General features: G+C 41.0%; 1 protein-coding gene across 7 annotated transcripts in view; it reads left to right on the top strand.

Annotated features, from left to right (window-relative positions):
* Nucleotides 1-19,165, top strand: part of AUH (AU RNA binding methylglutaconyl-CoA hydratase) — a 164,627-nt gene extending 145,462 nt beyond the window's left edge. For 6 of the 7 annotated variants that reach the window (XM_058566025.1, XM_058566028.1, XM_058566026.1 and 3 more), the window contains 4 exons: nucleotides 9,322-9,509; nucleotides 13,167-13,217; nucleotides 14,651-14,698; nucleotides 19,081-19,165. In XM_058566025.1, coding sequence (XP_058422008.1) covers nucleotides 9,322-9,509; nucleotides 13,167-13,217; nucleotides 14,651-14,698; nucleotides 19,081-19,158 — 365 coding nt within the window. In that variant the 3' untranslated portion in view covers nucleotides 19,159-19,165. The remainder of the gene's footprint in view (nucleotides 1-9,321; nucleotides 9,510-13,166; nucleotides 13,218-14,650; nucleotides 14,699-19,080) is intronic. The other variant, XM_058566027.1, reaches the window with a different exon arrangement.
* Nucleotides 19,166-20,606: the final 1,441 nt, after the last annotated feature.

Raw genomic sequence — 20,606 nt, forward strand, 5'->3', positions numbered from 1 at the left:
TTTGAAATGCTAAATATTATGCAGAAATCATGGTAGACTGTACATAGCAGTTTAAGAAGTTTCTCCTAGCTATATTATTGACGTTCGGGGAAGTTGGTTGGAGCTTTTGGATAGGCTAAGAATATATAATTATTTTCCCATTTAGAAGGATGGATTCCCAATATTCTAATACTTGCTATTCAACAGATTTTAAAACACAGAAAACCTGTTGCAGGAACTGTGATAAGCACTTTTTGTACGTTATCTCATGTTGTCTGCAGAACTGAATTTCAGCTCTGTATCCGTACCTTCAGGGGTCTTTTCCTCCTTCCCATCTTAGCCCAGTACCCCCATGGTTATACCCTAGACTTCATCTTCATCAGTAATGGCTGCCTTCTGAATCTAGATCTCCTGCATCTCACTCTGCAGCATCCTAACCTTCCAATTCTTCTTGGACCTCATTGAATCATCAAGTCCGTGGACACTTTCCTTATCAGCCACGTCTCCCCTGTCCTCACCCAGCTTAGATTTCATGGTCCTTTGTGATAATGACTTCCTTATAAATGACCTGAACTGCCTTCGCACCAACCTTATATGGGAATTGGAAGGATTAAATGAGTTAATTAATAGGAAGTGCTTAGGACAGTTTACATAGTATTATTATGTAGTGTCTGCCCAATAAGTTTCACTGTTTCTGTTACTTAGCGCCCCTTCTCTTCTTGTACTTGTCTAGTGAAGTTCCAGCTTATCTGCCTACTCGGTGCCTGCACTCAAATGGCTAGAGTTGCTGGAAAAAAATAGATAACCATGCCAACTCATCTCGTGACCACGTGTCTCAAATGTGTAATTAATTTTGCCCAGTAATCCTACCATACTTCCCCAGTATGTTTGCTTTCCATTCTCCAAATGTGTGTTCAGATCTCTTTCCTCAATCCTACACTTACAGACGTTTTTGGTACACGTAACAGGAAATCCTATTTCAGGTAGCTTAAACAGTAAGAAGATACCATGTAATATCACAAGAAGTCATAAAGTAAGGCAATTTCAGGGATGGTAAGTTCAGCAGCTTAGTGACATCTTTCTGCTGTGTCATCTTTAGTTTGAAGATTCTGCCCTTGTTGGCTTCCATCATGGTCAAAAGGTGGCTGCCATTCCTCCAAGTGTCACATTAGACATGACAGCATCCCAGGAGAAGACCTGTTTATTCCTGGGTGTCTTTATTTCAGTGAAGAAAATTTTTCCTGGAAGACCCCTGCAGACTTAGTGTCCTTGGAAGAAGGCCAAGGTGAATGGTGGTCTGGTAGATGTCCAAAAGTGATTGGCTACAGCTGAGCTCACCTTCCTCCTGCATTTCTGCTACCTCACTCACTTCAGTGGGCACTTTTCAGGGTCTTGCTGATTCTCTGCTCCTTTCTGTCTAAACAGTCTCCCTAGGTGATGTCATGTGGGCCCCTGGCTTTGAATGCCATCTCTGTGATAGTGATCATTAATAAACATTACACTGCATATCCAATCACATGCTTGACTGCTCCACTTTTATACGTAAAAGACATCGTATACTTAACATGGCCAGAGCACACCCCCATCGCCTCCCATCTTCCCACTGTCAGTAAACAGCACCACCTTTTCTACTCATGCACTCAAGCCAGACATCTAGGAGTTAGATTGATTTCCCTTTGTCCCCACATAGCAGTTTTGGACAACACTTAGTCCGTATCCCTCCCCCTATTCCTCCCCACTCTGCCCTAGTTCAGTCTAAGCCCTCATCGTGTTGTACTTAGAGGAGAGCAGAAGCTTCTTACTGGGCACCCTGCTTTGATCTTGCCCCTATAATCTGTTCTCTGCCAAGCTTACAAAGAACTTTTAAAACACAAATTGAATTATGTCACTTTCTGCTTAAAACCCTCCAATATCTTTGCATCATAGGTAGAGTGAGATGTAAACCTACGTTGCATCTGTGTTATCTGAACCCTGCCTGTCCAACCTCACTTCTACCGCACCCCACATCCTTCTCCTGGGAGCTACAGTGGCCTCTTTCCTTTTCCTGGAACATGCTGAGCTCAGCTTCCCCTTAGAGCCTTCGCATGACTGATCTCTTCACCGGGTGTTCTTCTCCCTGATCCTCATGTGGCTGTCTGGTTAGTATTCAGACATGGGCCTCACCTTTATCCAGCAGGCCCTCCCCAACCACCTAGTCTACATTAGCCATCTAGTCGTTTTCTCAGCACCTTTTCCCCTGCCTTAAATTCTATCCGTAATGCTCATCACAGCCTCAGTTCTCTCTTGTCCATGTGCTCCTTTATTGTCCTTTTTCTTCCCTCTGCCTCTAAGATGTAAGCTTTGTAAGATTAGGGATGTTTATCTGGTTCACCATTGTTTGTTCAGCACCTGGGACAGCGGCTGGCACACACAGTCATGCGCCACGTGACGACGTTTTGGTCAATGTTGGACCGCATATACAATGGTGGTCCCGTAAGATTAGTACCATGTAGCCTAGGTGTGTAGTAGGCTATACCATCTAGGTTTGTGTAAGTACACTCTCATATTCACAAACAATGAAATTGCCTAACGACGACACATTTCTTAGATAGTACCACCATTCTTAAGTGACATCTGACTCTATTAGGTCACTCAACCGATTAGTGATTGAACAAATGGATTTTATTTGCAAAAACTAAAACAGATAAACTCCCATTCAGCTTCATCTAAGTATTTTTGAGAGAGAAAAATAAGATTACTAGTTATGTTATCATGTTGTTTATGATGTTGGAAGGCATGCGATAGAAATTGAATCTGGCTACCCTAAATGAAAAGCAAATTTATTGTAAGGTTCCCAGAATCAGTAGATGGCTAGGGAACAAGGCTTAGAGCACAAACTGGAGTCCTGGAACCAGACAGTCCACCGTGGCAGGGGTCACAATACAAGAATCGTCAGGTCTGCACATCGCTGCCCTGCATTGCCTGCAAGCTCAGAAAGTCTCCATGTTACAAGGTCACCCATTCAGGACTCCCAGTCCTGAGAAATAACATCCAATGGAGCAGTCCTAACTTGGATGCCTGCCCAGCTGTGCCAGGGCAGAGAGCAGGAGGATCTGGCCCCCTCAGCCTCCAGTGGAGGGATTCTCTGCTGTCCCAGTCTGCATACAAGTGGGGGTTCTCCCAAAGCAAGACCAGGATTTTAAAGGGGGCAGTTTTTAAGGAGGATATTGAGCAATCAAAACATGACAGACATTGAAAGCATTTAGGAACCTGTTTTGGAATTTCTCTTTGAGCCTGTTGGAGCCCTACCACAAATAGTGTGAACCATCTACCTACCTCCTTCATCTTCTTGGCTCATCAGGACCATAGCCTGTCCTCAAACCCAAGTCTTCCCTAGAGAATGGTGATCCCACACCACTGTTTTCAGAAGATGCTCTTGGATGCTCAGTGGCTTCCTGTCACCTCGGAGTAAATCCTAGGTCCTTCTGGGCCCAGGGGACCCACAGGATCTGGCCCTCCCCCTCTTGGGCAGCACTTGCTGCCACATGCACCCGCTGCTCTGTGCTCCAGCCACTCTGGCCTCCCTATGGTCCTCTGAGAGTCATACTCGGTTCCTACAAGACCTGTGCACTGTGCGTGCCTCATTTCATCTGGTTTGGGCTCCAGTGTTATCTCCTCGGAGCCTGGCCATTCTGTCTAAACTGTGCATCCCACACCCTGACACTCTCTGCTCTCCTGCTGTCTGACAGTATGATTTGTTTGCCTATTGTGGGCTTCCCCATGGGAGTATCAGCTCCAGGGCGCAGGGCCTTTGTTTAGTTCACAGCTGTAGCCACATGCCTAGAAGAAGAAGCTGCAACAAATACTTGAATAATGAACAAATGTGTTGTCATCTTGGAAATTAGTTCCAAAAGAGGAATTCCAAAATGGTCCTGAATAACAAGTACACAGCATTTGAGGTGACTATTCTGAACTGGTAAATACTCATTAAGTTCTGTAAATTCTGTTGCTTTGTTAAAAAAGAATCATCTCCCACCTCATATTTGACATCAGTGCATCAGCAGATCCCACTGCCTCTTGGGCTGGATGTTGGAGCCTGTTAGAAATGCTGAGCCCTGGCTCCCACCTCAGACCTGCTGAATCAGAAGCTCCTGTTGACAGAGCCAAGGCAAAAAGCCTTAGAAAACAGCTGGCATTTTCTGAGCATTCTCACATTGGAGAGGGAAGGGCCAGTGGCCAAGATGCTTCCTTTTCTTCATAACATTGTAATGTGGCTTTGGAACTCAATTTCTGCTTGTTACTCTGATGTAGCTTCATGCAGATTCATAGAGCACCACAGCAGGTGCTTTTCTGGTAGGTGATGAAGTGACTCAGGAATAGTTTTTTGTGGAAGAAAATGTGCTGTAGATTTGCTGTCCCTGGGAGTGGTTGAGGTACTTGTTCTAGCAGGAGCCTTGTGAGCTGTCAGGGAAATTCTCTGTTCACGTACACATTTCTCCCTGTATCTAATAGTACCATGGGGTACCTGCAAGAGTGTCCCGTGAGTGTTTTGTTTGCTAATACCATGATCCCTTAGTACTCCCACTACAGCCCAAGAGAGCTGAAGCCTGGAGAACTTTCTGGGAACATGGACAGGAAGTGGCTTGGGATGCTTTTACTTAGTGGCTGGCTCTGTCTCTCTGTACTGTGGTCTTCAAAAATGGGGTAGCACTTTTATTCCTATTACAGTGTCGTATTACCTATATATTGTAGAACATTTTGGAAATACAGGAAGGCAAAATGAAAAACAATGAGCATTATATATCAGCTGACCCGACAGAGACAACTTAACTTTCTGGGCACATTTGATATATGTATATGCCTGCTTACATTGTGTACCTACTTAGATGTACCCACATACACCCCTTTTATTTTATAAAATAAGCCAAAGCCATGAATTCATTTCATAAGTTGCACTTTACTTTCTTACCACAGATAAGAATCAGGCAGAGGTCAGTTTGAATCCTGTTTCTGCAACCTAACTCTGTGATTTGGGCAAGTTATTAAAACTCTCTGAGCCTCAGAGCAGGGCCTGACCAGGAGTCAGGGCTCTGTGTTGGAAGCGATTGGGATGGACAGTAGTGTGAGTTGAAGAGAGGCTTGTAGAGCTCCATGATCTTGAATGCTTTAGGGCTGCTGTCAGTGGAACAATTTTAATTCCACTGGAGACAACCCTGTTTTTAATTCCACTGTTTAATTTAATCAGTCCCCAAGACTGTCTCTAGAGATGGCACTTCAGTGATGCTGAACTCAGATCTCTGTGGGCACTGAGCCTGTTGTGTGATCTGGAGAAGTAAGCCTGGTGTGAGAAAATCAACTGGCAGAAATGTGACACACTGTCTTTGTTTTTACCTAACTCTAAGCTAATACTGGAGTTTAGTATTGAGAATGAATAAAAGATGAACTGAGATGAGTTCTCTCTAGTACTCCTCTTTGCATTGGAACCTGAAATCTGGCGCCCTGTCTTCCACCCCAGGTCCCAGCAGCACGTCTTGTCTCTGAGGTCGTGGGGTGTGGTGCTGCACTGAGCCTTGACTCCCCTGACCAGTGGTGGTGGTCAGTTTTGTTCAATTTCATAATAGAAAATAGCTGTTCATAAACAGAAGTACTTCCAAACTGGAGTAGGATGTTGGCATAAAAAGATTTTCTATTTAGGCCACCTGTGCCTGAGATATTTGTAGAAATCTGAGATTCCATGTCAGTCATATGTAGTTTTTTGTGTCATATTGTACTGCAGCTCAGTAACTCCCATTTGTACAGCTCTTTGCTCACACTATCAGTATTAATTGATAAAGGCAAACTGAACAGGTCATATCATTTTTATCATGTTCGAAATCACAAATTCTATATGCCTGGCAGTTACCTTCAGTTCCACAAATGTAAAAATATAGGTCAGACTATCAATCTTTGATTTCTGCAAACTGATTGCAGATACGAAAATGGGCCAGGTAATTTCTTACCAAACAGGTTTCCTAAAGATAAAATTTCAGTAAGAATGAGTGAATTAAATCATATATTTGTGTAACTATTTAAGAATGCCGCTTCCAACAAATGGTGCTGAGGAAACTAGATTTCCACCTGCAAAAAATGAAGTTGGACTCTTACCTTATACCACAGAGAAAAATTACCTCAAAATGAATCAGAAACCTTAATGTGAGAGTTGAAACTACAAAACTCTTAGAAAAAAATAGTGGAAAAACTTCTTGACGATGGATTTGGCAATGATTTCTTGGATATGACACCAAAAGCACAGGCAACAAAAAAAAATAGGTAAATTGGATTTCATCAAAATTAAAAACTTTTGTGCATCAAAGGACACTGTCGACAGAGTGAAAAGGCAACCAATGGAAAGGGAGAAGATATTTGCAAGTCATGTATCTGATACGGGACTAGTATCCAGAATATATAAAGAACTCCTACAACTCAACAATAAAAAACCCAATTAAAAAATGGGCAAAGGACTTAAATAGACTTTCTCCAAAGACAATGTACAAATGGCCAATAAGCGCATGAAAAGATGCCCAAAATCACTAGTTGTTAGGCGAGTGCAAATCAAAAACCACAATGAGATACTACTTCACACCCATTAGGATGGCTACCATCAAAAAAAAACAAAAACCATATAACAAGTATTGGTGAGAATGTGGAGAAATTGGAACCCTTGTGCCCTATTGGTGGGAATGTAAAATGGGGTAAAATGGTGTAACTGCTATGGAAAACAGTATGGCTGTTCCTCAAAAAAATTAAACATAGATTTACTATATTATCCAGCAATTCTGCTTCTGGGTATCCACCCGAAAGAATTGAAAGCAGGGTCTCAAAGAGATATTTGCATACACATATTCATGACAGCATTATTCCTGATAGCCAAACGGTGGAAGCAATCCAAATGTCCATCAATGGATGAATGAATAAACAAAGCGTATATCCGTACAATGGAATATTATTCAGCCTTACAAAGGAATGAAATTCTGACATATGCTACGACATGGATGAACCTTGAAGACATTATCTCAGTGAAATAAGCCAGTCACAAAAGGACAAAGACTGTATGATTTCACTTATTGAGGTTCCTATAGTAGTTGGCTTGGGAGGTCAACCAGAAAGGCCAAATCTTGGATGCAGTGTCAGTTGGCGAGCCAGGGCGGGGACTCTCCTTGGGATCCTGTGATGCGTTATTTACGACAGAACAGAAAGCCCTCTGACACCAGGCCTCTCGCCCTCACATCACACTCTCCAGCTGACTGCTATGTCGTGCATCCAGTTCATCAAGCAGAGTTCTGAGTTGTGTGCCAGTCAGCTCGAAGGAGTGGATCTGTTTCATGGTGTTAGTTTCATGACTGTTCCTTTGTTAAATTTTTACAAAATCCTCATTTCTGGGGAATGATACTGTAAAGGAAATGCTGTAAGGAATGGGCTTAAGCTTTATGGACTTGGAAAATACAGAGTTTCAGTTGAATAAAAAGTGCGACATTAACAATGACCATTGAGGGTCACATTTGTTAATTTTGACCAATCTACATTAAACTTTTCACAGAATACAGAAAAGAATCATTTCTTAAAGTTGTGCTTATCATGAATACTATATCCATAAGTTCTTCAGTCTCATGAAAATTCTCATCAGCTCCATGAGTAAATATAGCTATCTGGGTTGTGTTATTTATATATCTCTTCTAATCAGCTGCCATTGGAAACACCATAAATAACTTGTCTTTTCCATGCAGCTTGTCCCGTAAGTTCTCAGACCTGTCTTTACTACACTGAGCAACATCATTATTTACAGTTAGATTGAAATTTGTCAAAGCTTCATTTTTTCACACACATTTTCTGCCATATTGAGTAAAACAGTTGTAAACTCACCATCTCTAACTGCTTAGGCAGTGTAAAAACTTAATATATACCTGCATTTTACAGAAGCAACTCATTTATGTTCAAAAACAATCCCTATTGAAAATGTCAGTCCTTTTCCAATTCATTGAGGTTTGTTTTTGTTTCCTTTTTTTAGTTACTCATATTTTCTAAATATAGGTCATGGTTCTTAATATGGTGTCTTGATAATAGCATCATAAGCTGTATTCTTCCAATGCAGGTGTGGCTTTGTTTGTGAAACATATAGGAATATGCTTAATTACTGAAGGGATATATTTCTTGAAACTTGTGGTCTTTATTTTTCCTTTTTCCCACTTTTGATTGAGATGTGAATAAGAAAAGATTTTGCTTTCCTTTTAAAGTTGTTTAAAGGAAGCAGCACTTCCCAGTCTAAAGTACTGGAGTGACAGAGACTGTGGCAAACTGGAGGGCACTGCAGCCCAGAGGTGCGGCTGCAGATGACTTCCAGGGAAATCGGTTTGTGTATGAAATCACCCACCCAGTTTTTAAATGTTAGTAACTAACACAGAAAAAAAATGTTTAACCTTTGTAGGTCAAACGAAACGCAGTGAGCTTGTTTGGACGGCAGGCCATCGGTTTGCTTTATCTCCTGTGAAACCAGGCAGCCAGCCGCTGCTGTGCCTCCTGGCCATCTGGGCCACCTGGCCCCCCCACCCAACCCTGGGCAGCCCCGCTGCCATTTTAAGGATAAGATGTAGACGAATCCTAATGTTGCAGCTGTTTTTGTGTTCTTAGTGGTAGGAATTGAGGCTGCCAATAAGCACATTGACTGCTTTTGTCCCGCTTTCTATTTCATGAGATCCTGGCCTCATCCCTAGAAGATACCGGAGTGAGTAGACAGATGGGTGTAATGGAGTAGTGTGTCAGGGGACGATTAGTACTTGCATGAAAAAATAAGCACTACCCAGGACAAGGCCTGTTTTCATGAGTTTTTTATGTGTTTTTATTCTCATTAGATTAAAATAGTTTGTAATTCATTTACCATAAATGGTTCTTTAAAAGCACGAGTTGAATTTCTCAGAACTTGATAAGTCTTATCAGAACTGAAAGGAAAATGCCAAGTTTGGTGGACCTGTCGTTCCTCAGGTGAATGGACTAAGGGGCAGCATTGCCTGCCCATCGCTGACCATCTCATAGTTCCCGACGTGGTAATGATGGCGGGTTCGATTCAGAAAACACACCGGCCGTGTCGCTAGTAATAGTCAGTGTCAGAGTCACTTAATAATGATAGAAGGTTCTCAAGTGCTTTTTGGGTGTTGTTAATTTTATAAACTAGGAAATTAGATTCTGTTTTGAAGTAGTTTTCCAGTTACTGATTTGACATATAAACTTCTGGCCCTGGTTTATTTTTATAAATGAAGAAATGAAACATTGAAATGTTAAAACCAAAGGGTATCAAATCATTGCTTGCATTTTCTCTCTCTTCCACCGCAGGGGGGACGCAGCGGCTGCCACGCACCATTGGAATGTCCCTGGCCAAAGAGCTCATCTTCTCTGCACGTGTGCTCGATGGCCAAGAAGCCAAAGCAGTGGGCTTGATCAGCCACGTTCTAGAACAGAACCAAGAGGGGGACGCTGCCTACAGAAAAGCCTTGGACCTAGCAAGAGAGTTTTTACCTCAGGTATTTCTAATTACATTTTCTTTTTTTCTCTTTTTCGATCACTTTATAGCAAATTGACGAAAACAACAGTCAACTCTAATACCTGTGATGGCCTTGGCTTGCTTTCCAAGTAGAGAAAGACGTGGTAGCTGTAAAACTAGAAATAGTATGCGTGATTTACATTAAGGGCCTTCAGATTTGAAGGTAGTCTGAGGCCCATGCTTTAGCCATGCCTTGCTGATTATCACGTACGTGCATGTTGGTCACATGGGACAGAACTTCCAGCAACCTCAGTCGCTCATCAGCTGACCCTTCCGACCTGAGCCGTGCACGTAGAGAGAAACAGTGGTGGATGGGCTGTCACACTGGGTCACCCCAAGCTGAAACGCATTGAGGCACAAATATGTAAGGAGACCACAGGCGAGTATGCCTGGCGATAGGTCCCTTTGAGATGACCTGCTGGAACAGTGGCAGTTGTTTGTCTCATTGTGTTTGTTTTCGTGGTGACATAGACATTGTTTTACCTGCTTTATACATGGTGTACTTCCTCACAATTACCCTTTCAAATCTGGAACGCACTGCGCGTTTACTCACAGATGACAGGCCTCGTGAGTAATATTTATAACAGTGCATTGAGGGTCCTGTTCTCAGGGTTTCTTTGTTCTCTCACTCTTCCAGGTGTATTTTGCAAATATTCCTTCCTTCTGAAGTCACAGATGAAAGGATTTTGCTGTGTAAACAGTTAATGGTTTGTCTTTATCCCTAATGGAGTTTTGAGTTGCATGACCCCCTAACCATTTCTGGAGTCACAGTGACTTCCTCTTCAGCTCAGTCGTTTAACTCAATCAGTTTGTCACCTGTTTGGGGCCATGGATCCTTTTGAGAATCCCATGCAATTTCTATCCAGAAAAATGCATACACCCCCACATCTGTTTGCAGTTTTGCATCTAGTCTCAGAAGGTGTTCTTGGAGTTCTTTGTTGTCAGACAAAGGCCCAGGTCTGCTGTGACGCACCTGTCCGCGGAGAGCTGTCAGACGGGGCCTCACGGTTGAGTTGGTTTCTGCAACCATACTGCCTAGTGTTGATACTAGTCCTTCTCAATTAACGTAGGAGCTGTAAGCTCTTTCGGGGCAGGGCCCTTATATAGTTTATTCCCCATATAAGGTAGCAGAACCTTGCCCTCTGGATTGATGGAGAGGAGGGAGCAAATAGGAAAGATTTTTACTGCTTAAAGAATTAAAAAGTAAAGCTTTCTATGTATTTATTTCTATTATTTCTATTTATTTTTCTATAAGAAGTAAAAAGAAAAAAAAAGCTCTCACCGTAAGTTTGGTATTAATATTTCCCTGAAATAATAGGGAAATGTCCACCTAAAGAGAAAGTAGAAGTACAAGTATCAGGAGAAGTGATAGGTTAACTAAATGTTGGTTTAGTGACTTCCTTTGGCTTAAAACTTGATGACCAATGCTCGTCTCAACTGAAGTACAGGGGTGTGTTTGAGAAAGGTTGTGGCATAGTTCCAGTTCTGATATTCCCAGCCTCTCCTGGGCTTTGGACCTGAGAGTTCAGCTCCCTGCTCCAGAGCTCCACCCAGGTGGCTCATTAGCCGCTTGGCGTCTCTGCGGTTCAGATGCCTTGTCTCATTCCTGGGAACGAGCTCCTTCTCCCGTGACTCTGGTTAATGCCATCACTGCCCACAACTCACCCTCCCGAGAGCCTCTTCCTCCGCTCCTCCACATCCAGCTGCACCCAACCTCACGGCAAACCAGCCTGTCCTCACCATCCCTTTCATCTGGAGGACATGCCTCTGAGAACATTAATTGCTAAAATTAGTTTTCCCCCAGATTGAGAGAGGTGTTGAATGGCTTCAGAATATGTGTAACTGTAAAACTATGCAAAAGTTGCAAAACGAAATTTGAGGTGGAATGATTTTTATTTTTACAGTCTCTGTCACTGGATGATTACTCTTCCAAATAATTAGAAAGCTTCTATAAAATTAGTATTTCTAGGTGATTTCTGTATTATATGTTACTTCCATTTTTCTGTCTGAGAAAAAAGGTTTGTATAGAAGAAGAGGCATTGTTTTGTATTTTGAAAGAGAAGCTAATTAAATAAGCATTGTATCTAATAGCATTTTCATTTTCCTGTTTCCCAGTTTTCTAAACCTTGCTACCCGGAGTGTGGCCTGTGGACTAGCAGCCTGGGCATCCCCTGGGAGTGTGTGAGACATGCAGAGTCCCAGATCCACCCCAGACCCCTGAATGCACATCTCCATTATTATTTTGTGTGTGTGTGTGAGGAAGATCAGCCCTGAACTAACATCCATGCCGATCCTCCTCTTTTTGCTGAGGAAGACTGGCCCTGAGCTAACATCCGTGCCCATCTTCCTCCGCTTTACATGGGACGTTGCCACAGCATGGCCTGACAAGTGGTATGTCGGTGCGTGCCAGGGATCCAAACCCGGGCTGCCAGTAGCTGAGCATGCGCACTTAACCTCTGTGCCACAGGGTTGGCTCCCACATCTCCATTTTAATAAGGGGCATATGGGAGTTTGATAAGCACCTTGTCTGGGTCAGCTGATGATAAAAGTGAATGGAAAAGATTCTCATTGAGAGGAGCACTCTGATTTAAAGAAAAATGAATTAATGACCTTAAAAAAATGGTACTGATATGTGTACTACACATGCAAATCACATTTGGAAGAGTCTAACTAAGATACTTGTCTAAGCCTCAGAAAATTGTGGCCTCTGAAAAAGAGTTTTAAGCATGTGACTTAGGAAGAGAATTTAGATAGGTTAAAGTTGATAATCAAAATGCCTCGATAGGAAAAAATGGCATTTTCCGTGCTGTCATGCATTTATCCATTCACTTATTAGAGTCCTTTGTTGTGCCTGTTGTTTAGAGCCTACCTTGCATTTTAATTCCAAAGACACTTAAAAATGTGCCGCTTACTTCTAACTCATCGCCCATAAATAATTTTTAGGAATATAATATATGATCAGATAACTAAATTCCATCTGGAGGATTGTGGTTTTCTAAGACAGAAGTAATGATCTCCTTCTCACAGAGGACACCCAGTGCTTTCCTCTGTGACCCTCACACATCCTTAAGGACTTAATGGACTTGAAGCTTCTGTGTGATGTGGGGGCGCTGCCTGGAAGACACATCTTGACTAATACGTCATCATCGTGGTTAGTTATCCGTGCCTGTGGAGGAAGGATGCAGAGTCAGTGTCTGAAACAGATGCTCTCTGAACCCCATGTCAGTCAACAGCGTCAGCCTCATCTTCAGCCCAAGCTTCTGTTGTACCAGTGGGTGTGGTATTGTGCCAGATACTGTCTCCTCTTTTCACTACTTCACTTCTAGGGAGATTTGCTGAAGAATGGTAAGCCCTCTACTGGGCACACACCACCTGCTAACCTTTAAGTATATAGGATTTGCCTCGCCACAGCATGCTGGGGAATCTGCATAATCTGCTGATGCAATAGAGTTGTTACGACTGCTGTGTAATTAAGACCTTGCAAGGCTCCTAAAAGAAACTTCCCATGAACTGTCTTACAACCATTGTTGCTTCAGTGCTGTGGATCCAGTAATGGGAATTTCTGAATTTTACTGAGATGTACAATGTAATTTGCATAAATAATACTTAAAATCTGTTTCTTTAATTTAAATTTTAGGGACCTGTTGCAATGAGAGTGGCAAAATTAGCAATTAATCAAGGGATGGAGGTGAGTGCCTTAATGCTTGAGTTTGTTGCTAGAGTAGGTAGAGGAGATTTAATTTAAATAAACCAAGCTTAGATTTTATGTTACTTCTTTTTTTTTTGTGAGGAAGATCAGCCCTGAGCTAACATCCATTGCCAATCCTCCTCTTTTTGCTGAGGAAGACTGGCCCTGAGCTAATATCCGTGCCTATCTTCCTCCACTTTATGTGGGACACCACCACAGCATGGCCTGACAAGCCGTGCGTCGGTGCGGGCCGGGGATCTGAACCTGGGCTGCCAGCAGCGGAGTGCGCGCACTTAACCGCTACGCCACGGGGCCGGCCCCCTTACATTATTTCTTAATGTTCTAAAATATAATGTTCTAAAATATAGCTGTTTCCGTGCTACTATTCCTGAAAGCTACTGAGGTTCTTTTTGGCTACATCAATTTCATTCTGCTTATAGTTGCTGTTGTTTCAGCATCATAACCACGGAATTTTGTAATTTCACTGATGCCTTGCAGCTTATGACATGCTTGTTATTTTTGCCATTGAGTTAACAGACACGTTTATTGGCTAGTGGTTCATAGAAAACCAAAAGAACAGGGCATTCTGTGTATTCTCAGCACCAGTAAGTATTGTATTATTAAAAAAAACATTCCGAGGAGAGCTTCCTGGCTCAGAGCTGAGCCCAGCTCTCTCCACCGTTAATTCTGATGTGCTTTCTGCAGGGAGACACGTAAATAGGCTAGTCTGTAGAGTGTCCTGTGGTGACCCTGGGAGGTAGCTCCAAAGGAGTGGAGGCCCCAGACCAGAGAGGTAGGCAGGGCAAGGGAGCACTGCAGGCACCCATTGACATTGGCCTTTTCATGACAGCAGTTATATTTTGGTTAAATTATGGGCATTTTGAAGAAAGATACTTCTTCCTTGTAGACCCAGAAGCCACTGTATCTTCCTGTGCTTCATAGCAGTAAAAAGAGATTGAACTTGTTAGAAATAAATGCAGTTTTAAAAATTTACAGAGTATTTGGTTTTTAAAACTTCTATCATAAGAGTAACAATACTGATAGGAAACCCCTTATATGACACTTACTATGTGCCAGGCCATACGTATATATCTTAGATGCTTTATAAAGGCTTCACCTAAACTAACTCATCTAATCCTCACAGTACCCCCATTTGGTAGGCTACAAATAGCCCCTTGTTCAGATGTTCTTCTCTAAGGCACAGAGAGGTTAGATAACTTACCCAAAGTCAACAGCTTCCTCATAGTGGAGTCCGAATTTGCCCAAGCAGCCTGGTTCCAGAGTCTTGCATGCTGGTCATACTTCTGATTTGCTGTATTACATCAAAGAGTTCTGTTCTTTTGGAATAGGGTTATTAAATTTGAATTTATATTGAGCTTACCATTTTTTAAAAAGTAACTCCAGCTGAAAGTGAATTATGTTTTTATCTTCAGGTCGATTTAGTAACGGGGTTAGCCATAGAAGAAGCTTGTTATGCTCAGGTATGTAATACAATCACAAATTCAGTGAGGATACCCCCTACAAATTATGTTTACCTTCTGTATAAGTCAAATAAGCAAGATATACTCACGCCTATTCCAAAATCATACAGATGGGTTGAAATTAGTTGTTTCTGCTATTTGGCTGTTACCAGCTCTTGTGACTGATTATGTCCCATATATTAATGACTCCTGTTTACATAATTTAGAAAACTCTTAGAATAATTAAGTTAGTACCATTTGTGCTTTAATGTCTCTGTGGCTCATGTGGTATTTTGTGGGTGTGGACTTGAACGCTCAGTGTATAGAGGGGGGAGGAGGGCAGTGGTGAGCATGTGCCTGCCAGGGAACGTCAGTGTTTGAGACAAATTGGCTTTTCCTGACCTTCTGAGCCTTCACTCCTGCCCACTGAAAGTCCATTAATTCCATTTTACAGTTTTCTTTTTGGTACACAAATTAGTAGGGCTTTCTATAAAGGAACAAATCCATCCTCCCTCCCTCCCTTCCTTCCTTCCCTCCCTCTCTCCCCCTCCCCCCCTTCCCTCCCCTCCTCTCCTCCCCTCTTCTTTTTTTTTTCCCAAGAAAAAATTCTTGTAATTTTGTTTTAGGGCATCTAAAGTAGCAAAAGAATTTTGTTCTACCTTTCTTGAGAATTGGAAACTGCATCAGCTCTCGTTTAAGCATGGCAGTGTCATGCATTAGGAGTGACAGCTGGAGTGTCACTCTGTGCCTGGTCTGTGTATATAAATCGCTACCTATCATTGATGAGCTCATGCCATGAATGCAGTAAATTACAAACCTCTTACAAATGGACAGCCTCAGAGCCTAAAGAAAAATTTCGAAAGTGTATTTGGCCATAATCACACCTTATCAAATAGAAAAGAACAGAAATCATATGAAGTATTCTGTCAGACCACCATGGAAATAAACTAGCAATCGATAACAGAAAGATAAGTGGAAAACCCCACCTATTAATGGTCGGATTTAATCTTTTTAATGAAGGTTAAACAACACACTTCTCAATAACACATGTTGAAGAAGTCATCTCAAGAGGAATTTAAAAATATTTTGAACTAAATCATAATGAAAATACAACTTATCAGAATTTGTGGGAGTGTACTGAAAGCAATGCTTAGAGAGAAATTTATAGATTTATAGAAAAGAGGAAAGATCTAAAATCAGTAAGTTTCCACCTTAGGAAAGCAGAAAAATAGCTAATTAAGTCCAAAGAAAGCAGAAAAAAAGAAAGAAACTTCAGAGCAAAAATTAATGAAATTGAAAATAGAAAAATACCAACAAAACCAAGAGTTGGGTCTTTGTAAAGATCTGTAAAATTGACAAATTTCAGGCCAGGCTAACCAAAGGAAAAAGACAAAAGATAAAAATGCACAATATCAGAAATGCAAGAAAGGCCATCACTACTGATCCCATGGACATTGAAAGGATAACGAAAGAATACTGTGAACAACTCTCTGTTTTTGAATAGATGAAATGGACCAGTTCCTTTAAAGACACAATATACTAAACTCACACAAGGAGAAATGGATAATCTGAATAGTCCTATGTTTGTTAAATAAATTAAATCAATAATTTATAAACTTCCAAAATAGGAAGCACCAGGCCCAGATGGTTTCACTGGTGAATTTTACCAAACATTTAAGGAAGAAATTATACCAGTTCTCTACAATCTTTTCCAGAAAATAGAAGCAGAAGGAACACTTTCTTAACTCATTCTGTGAGGCCTGGTACTAAAACCAAAGACATTACAAGAAAGGAAAACTACAGCCCATTGTCTGTCGTGAACATAGATGTAAAAATCCTCAACAAAATATTAGCAAATCAAAACTAACAATGTATAAAAGAATTAAATCCCATTTGCCACAGCCAAATGGGATTTTTTTCCAGATAACTCAAGGCTGGTTCAACACTCAAAAATCAGTTAATATAATCCATCACATCAGGCTAAATGGGAAAAATTATACGATCATGTCAGTAGATACAGAAAAAACATTTGACAAAATCCAACATCCATTCGTGATAAAAACTCTAAGTAAACTATAATTAGATGGAGCTTTCTCAACTTGATAAGACCTTCTACAAAAAACCTACAGCTAATGTCATACTTAATGATCAGAAACAAGGCAAGGCTGTCCCCCTTCATCACTCCTTTTCAACATCTACTAGAAGTCCTAGCTAATGCAGTAAGACAAGAAAAAGAAATAAAAGTTATACAGATTGGAAAGGAAGAAATAAAACTGTCTGTTCATAAATGACATGATTGTCTGTGTAGAAAAATCCCAAAGAATCAACAACAAAAAAACACTGTGACTAATAAGCAATTAGAGCAAGATTGCATGATATAAGGTTCATATGCAAAAGTCAATTGTTTCCCTATATACCAGCAATGAAGAATTGGAATTTGAAGTTAAAAACACAACATCATTTATGATAGCATAAAAAAATTAAAATACTTAAGTACATATCTAACAAAATATACACAAGATCTGTAGGAGGAAAACTACAAAATTCTGGTGAAAGAAATCAAAATCTAAATAAATGGAGAGATATTCCATGTTCATGGATAGTAAGACTCAATATTATTAAGATGTCAGTTCTTCTCAACTTGATCTATAGATTCAGTGCAATCGCAATAAAAATCTCAGCAAGTTCCTTTGTATTGGCAAACTGATTCTAAAGTTTATATGGAAAGTCCAAAGACCCAGATTAGCCAACACAATATTGAAGAAGACCAAAGTTGGAGGACTGATCCTACCCAACTTCAGGACTTACCATAGATCTACAGTAATCAAGACAGTGTGTTAATGGCAAAGGAATAGACCTTTGGATCTATTGGAACAGAATAGGGAGCCCAGAAGTAGATTCATACAAATGTAGTCAACTGATCTTTGACAAAGGAGCAAAGGCAGTGCAATGGAGAAAGAATAGTCTTGAAAACAAACAATACTGAAGCACTGGACACTGAAGTACAAAAAACATAGAATCTAGACACTGACTTTACACCCTTCACAAAAATTAACTCAAAATGGGTCGTAGACCTAAATGTAAAATGAAAAACTATAAAACTTCTTGAAGATAACAGAAAATCTAGATGACCTTGGGTTTGGCAATGACTTTTTAGATATAACACCAAAAGTATAATCCATGAAAGAAAGAATTGATGTTTGACTTTATTAAAATTAACGACTTCTACTCTGCAAAAGATCTGTGAAGAGAATGAAAAGACAAGCCAGAGACTGGGACAAAAATCTTTACAAAACATCTATGTGATAAAGGACTTGTATCCAAAACATGCAAAGAACTTTTAAAACTCAGCAATAAGGAAATAGCCCATTAAAAAGTGGGTAAAACATCTGAACAGACACCTCACCAAAGTAGGTGTACAGATGGCAAATAAGCATAGGAAACACTGCTCCACATCGTATTTCATTAAGAAATGCAAATAAAAATGAGATACTATGATTTGGCCATTTCTTACAAAGCTAAACATAGTCTTACCACATAATCCGTCAGTCATGCTATTATATATTTAGCTAAATGAGTTGAAAACTTATGTTCACACAGAAGCCTGCACATGGATGTTTATAGAAGCTTTATTCATAATTGCCAAACTTGGAAGCAACCAAGATGTCCTTCAGTAGGTGAATGGATAAACTGTGGTATGTCCTACAGCGGAGTATTAATCGGCATGAGTTATCTTGCCACAGAAAGACATTAAGGAACCTTAAATGCATAGAAAGACATTAAGGAACCTTAAATGCATATTGTTGAGTGAAGGATTTCTATATAAAAGGCTATATACTGTATGATTCCAACTATATGATGTTCTGGAAAAGGCAGCGGGGCAGGGATGAATAGGTGGAGCGTAAGGGATGTTTAGGGCAGTGAAACTAGTCTGTATGATACTGTGATGGTGGATACGTCATGTTATACATTTTTCAAAATCCATGGAATATACGTCACAGTGCACCCTAATGTAAACTGTGGACCATAGTTAATAATAATGTATTGATATTAGTTCATCAGTTGTAACAAATGTCCAACAGTAATGCAGGATGTTAATAATAGGGGAAATAGTGGGGGGCTTGAGGGAGTATATGGGAAAGCTGAACTTTCTGCTCAGTTTTTTTGTAAACTTAAAATTGTCTAAATAATAAAGTCTTAATTTTTCTGAAGTATATTTGGGAAAAAAGCGTATTTGGAGTTGGAGTGATAAAGTTGGTCACATAATTAGAATTGTTGAAATGACTAGTAGATTTCAAAATTTTAGATTGTCTCCTAATTAGTTTTCTTAGATAAAACTTGTTTAATTTTTACGGCTGTTTTTACTTTATGGTATAGATAACATAATGTTTTGTTTTTCTTAGACTATTCCAACAAAAGACAGACTCGAAGGTCTTCTTGCTTTTAAAGAGAAGAGGTCTCCTCGCTATAAAGGAGAATAGAAGCAGCAGAGGTCTTTGAAATGCAAGTGTAGTAAATGCACTTCTGGAGGTATCTTTCAGATCCACGTGTGCCTCAGCACCTGGAACCCCAATGACCAAAGTGAAGAGTTACCCGTATGGTGAAGGAGGCACCTGGAGTGGCCCCATATGTGTTATTTGTTCAAATGTGTGTCATGTCATATCCATTCATATTTATAAGCTGGTAGTGTATATATACTGTCAGAAACTCAGATTCAAAATTAGGGATACATTTTTAAATATTTCCTGCATATGAGGCTTTCTGTTCCTAATTTTTTAATGTGAATTATTTATATATTGCACATCCTAGGAAATAATATTGATTGTATGTCTACTGAGCTGCAATATGAAAATAAAATTATTTCTATATACCAAAAAATGTGAAATTATACCAAATAAAGTTTCCAAGGGATTATACACACATGTGCACACACATGCATCTTAAACTGAAAAAGAAATTGATAGATATTCTGAGTGAAGATGACCAAATATAAATAAAATCAGTGAAAAGAAAACTTGAAAATTTTTCTCTTACCCCATTCTTTTTTGAGTTGATTAAATCATTGCCTGTTGGGTTTGGAAGAAACCCCCTTTCCATGCTGATTCTCTCCATCCTGTGAATGCACAGTCAGCCATGGAAGATGGTGTGTAATCCAGTCAGAGACTGGGGCCAAAGGCCTTGTTAGCCAGCCAGAGGCCTGGAACTGCTGTCCTTCCAAGACCTCCAAGCAAGCGGCCTGGCCCCCTGGCCTAACCCAGAAAGAAAATGGTGCAGCCAAGGTTGGTGCATCGAAATGGCTTGGGGGTCATGGATTAAGAGGGAAGTGGACCTGGCTCTCACTCCCTTCCCCCAGCTACTTGTCCCTGATTTCAGTAAAGAAAGGAGGTGAACATGACGACTCTTTTTCTCTTCTAACAGAAACATCATGCCTTTCTGCCCCTGGCCAGGCAAAGCGACTAGAAGTGGAGGCACTCCGGGGCATGTCTGAGTTTAGGTAGCCTTGCCTGGGTGAGGGGGCACAGATAGGAAGTGTGGGGGGCAGAGGGAACTGTAGAATTCAGTGTGCAAAAGGGAGAACGTTGCGGCTGTCGAAACTAATTTGAGCTAGCTTTCTTCTGTATTCATTTCATCAAACCAGATGCCTTCTGAGGCTGCACCCAGGGCTGAGTCTGGCGGCGCTGGAGGAGGCCCGCTTTCCTGGGCCTTGTGTCTTGTAATTTGCCGACCCCGACCCTGAAGGTGCCCCGTGTCCCCCGAATGCTGCAGCTGTGCCTCGCTGCAGGAAGTCCACCTGGGTGTGCAGGTGACCGCCTGTTCCCAGCATTCCTGCGCTCGGCGCCACGTGCTCTCAGCATGTGGACTGCGAAGTTTTAAAGCGGCTGGAACGTTTATTTTTTAATTTGGGAAATTGAGCTCTCCATCTCAATTC

This window comes from Diceros bicornis, chromosome 22 (assembly GCF_020826845.1).
Source record: "Diceros bicornis minor isolate mBicDic1 chromosome 22, mDicBic1.mat.cur, whole genome shotgun sequence".
NCBI lineage: Eukaryota > Metazoa > Chordata > Mammalia > Perissodactyla > Rhinocerotidae > Diceros > Diceros bicornis.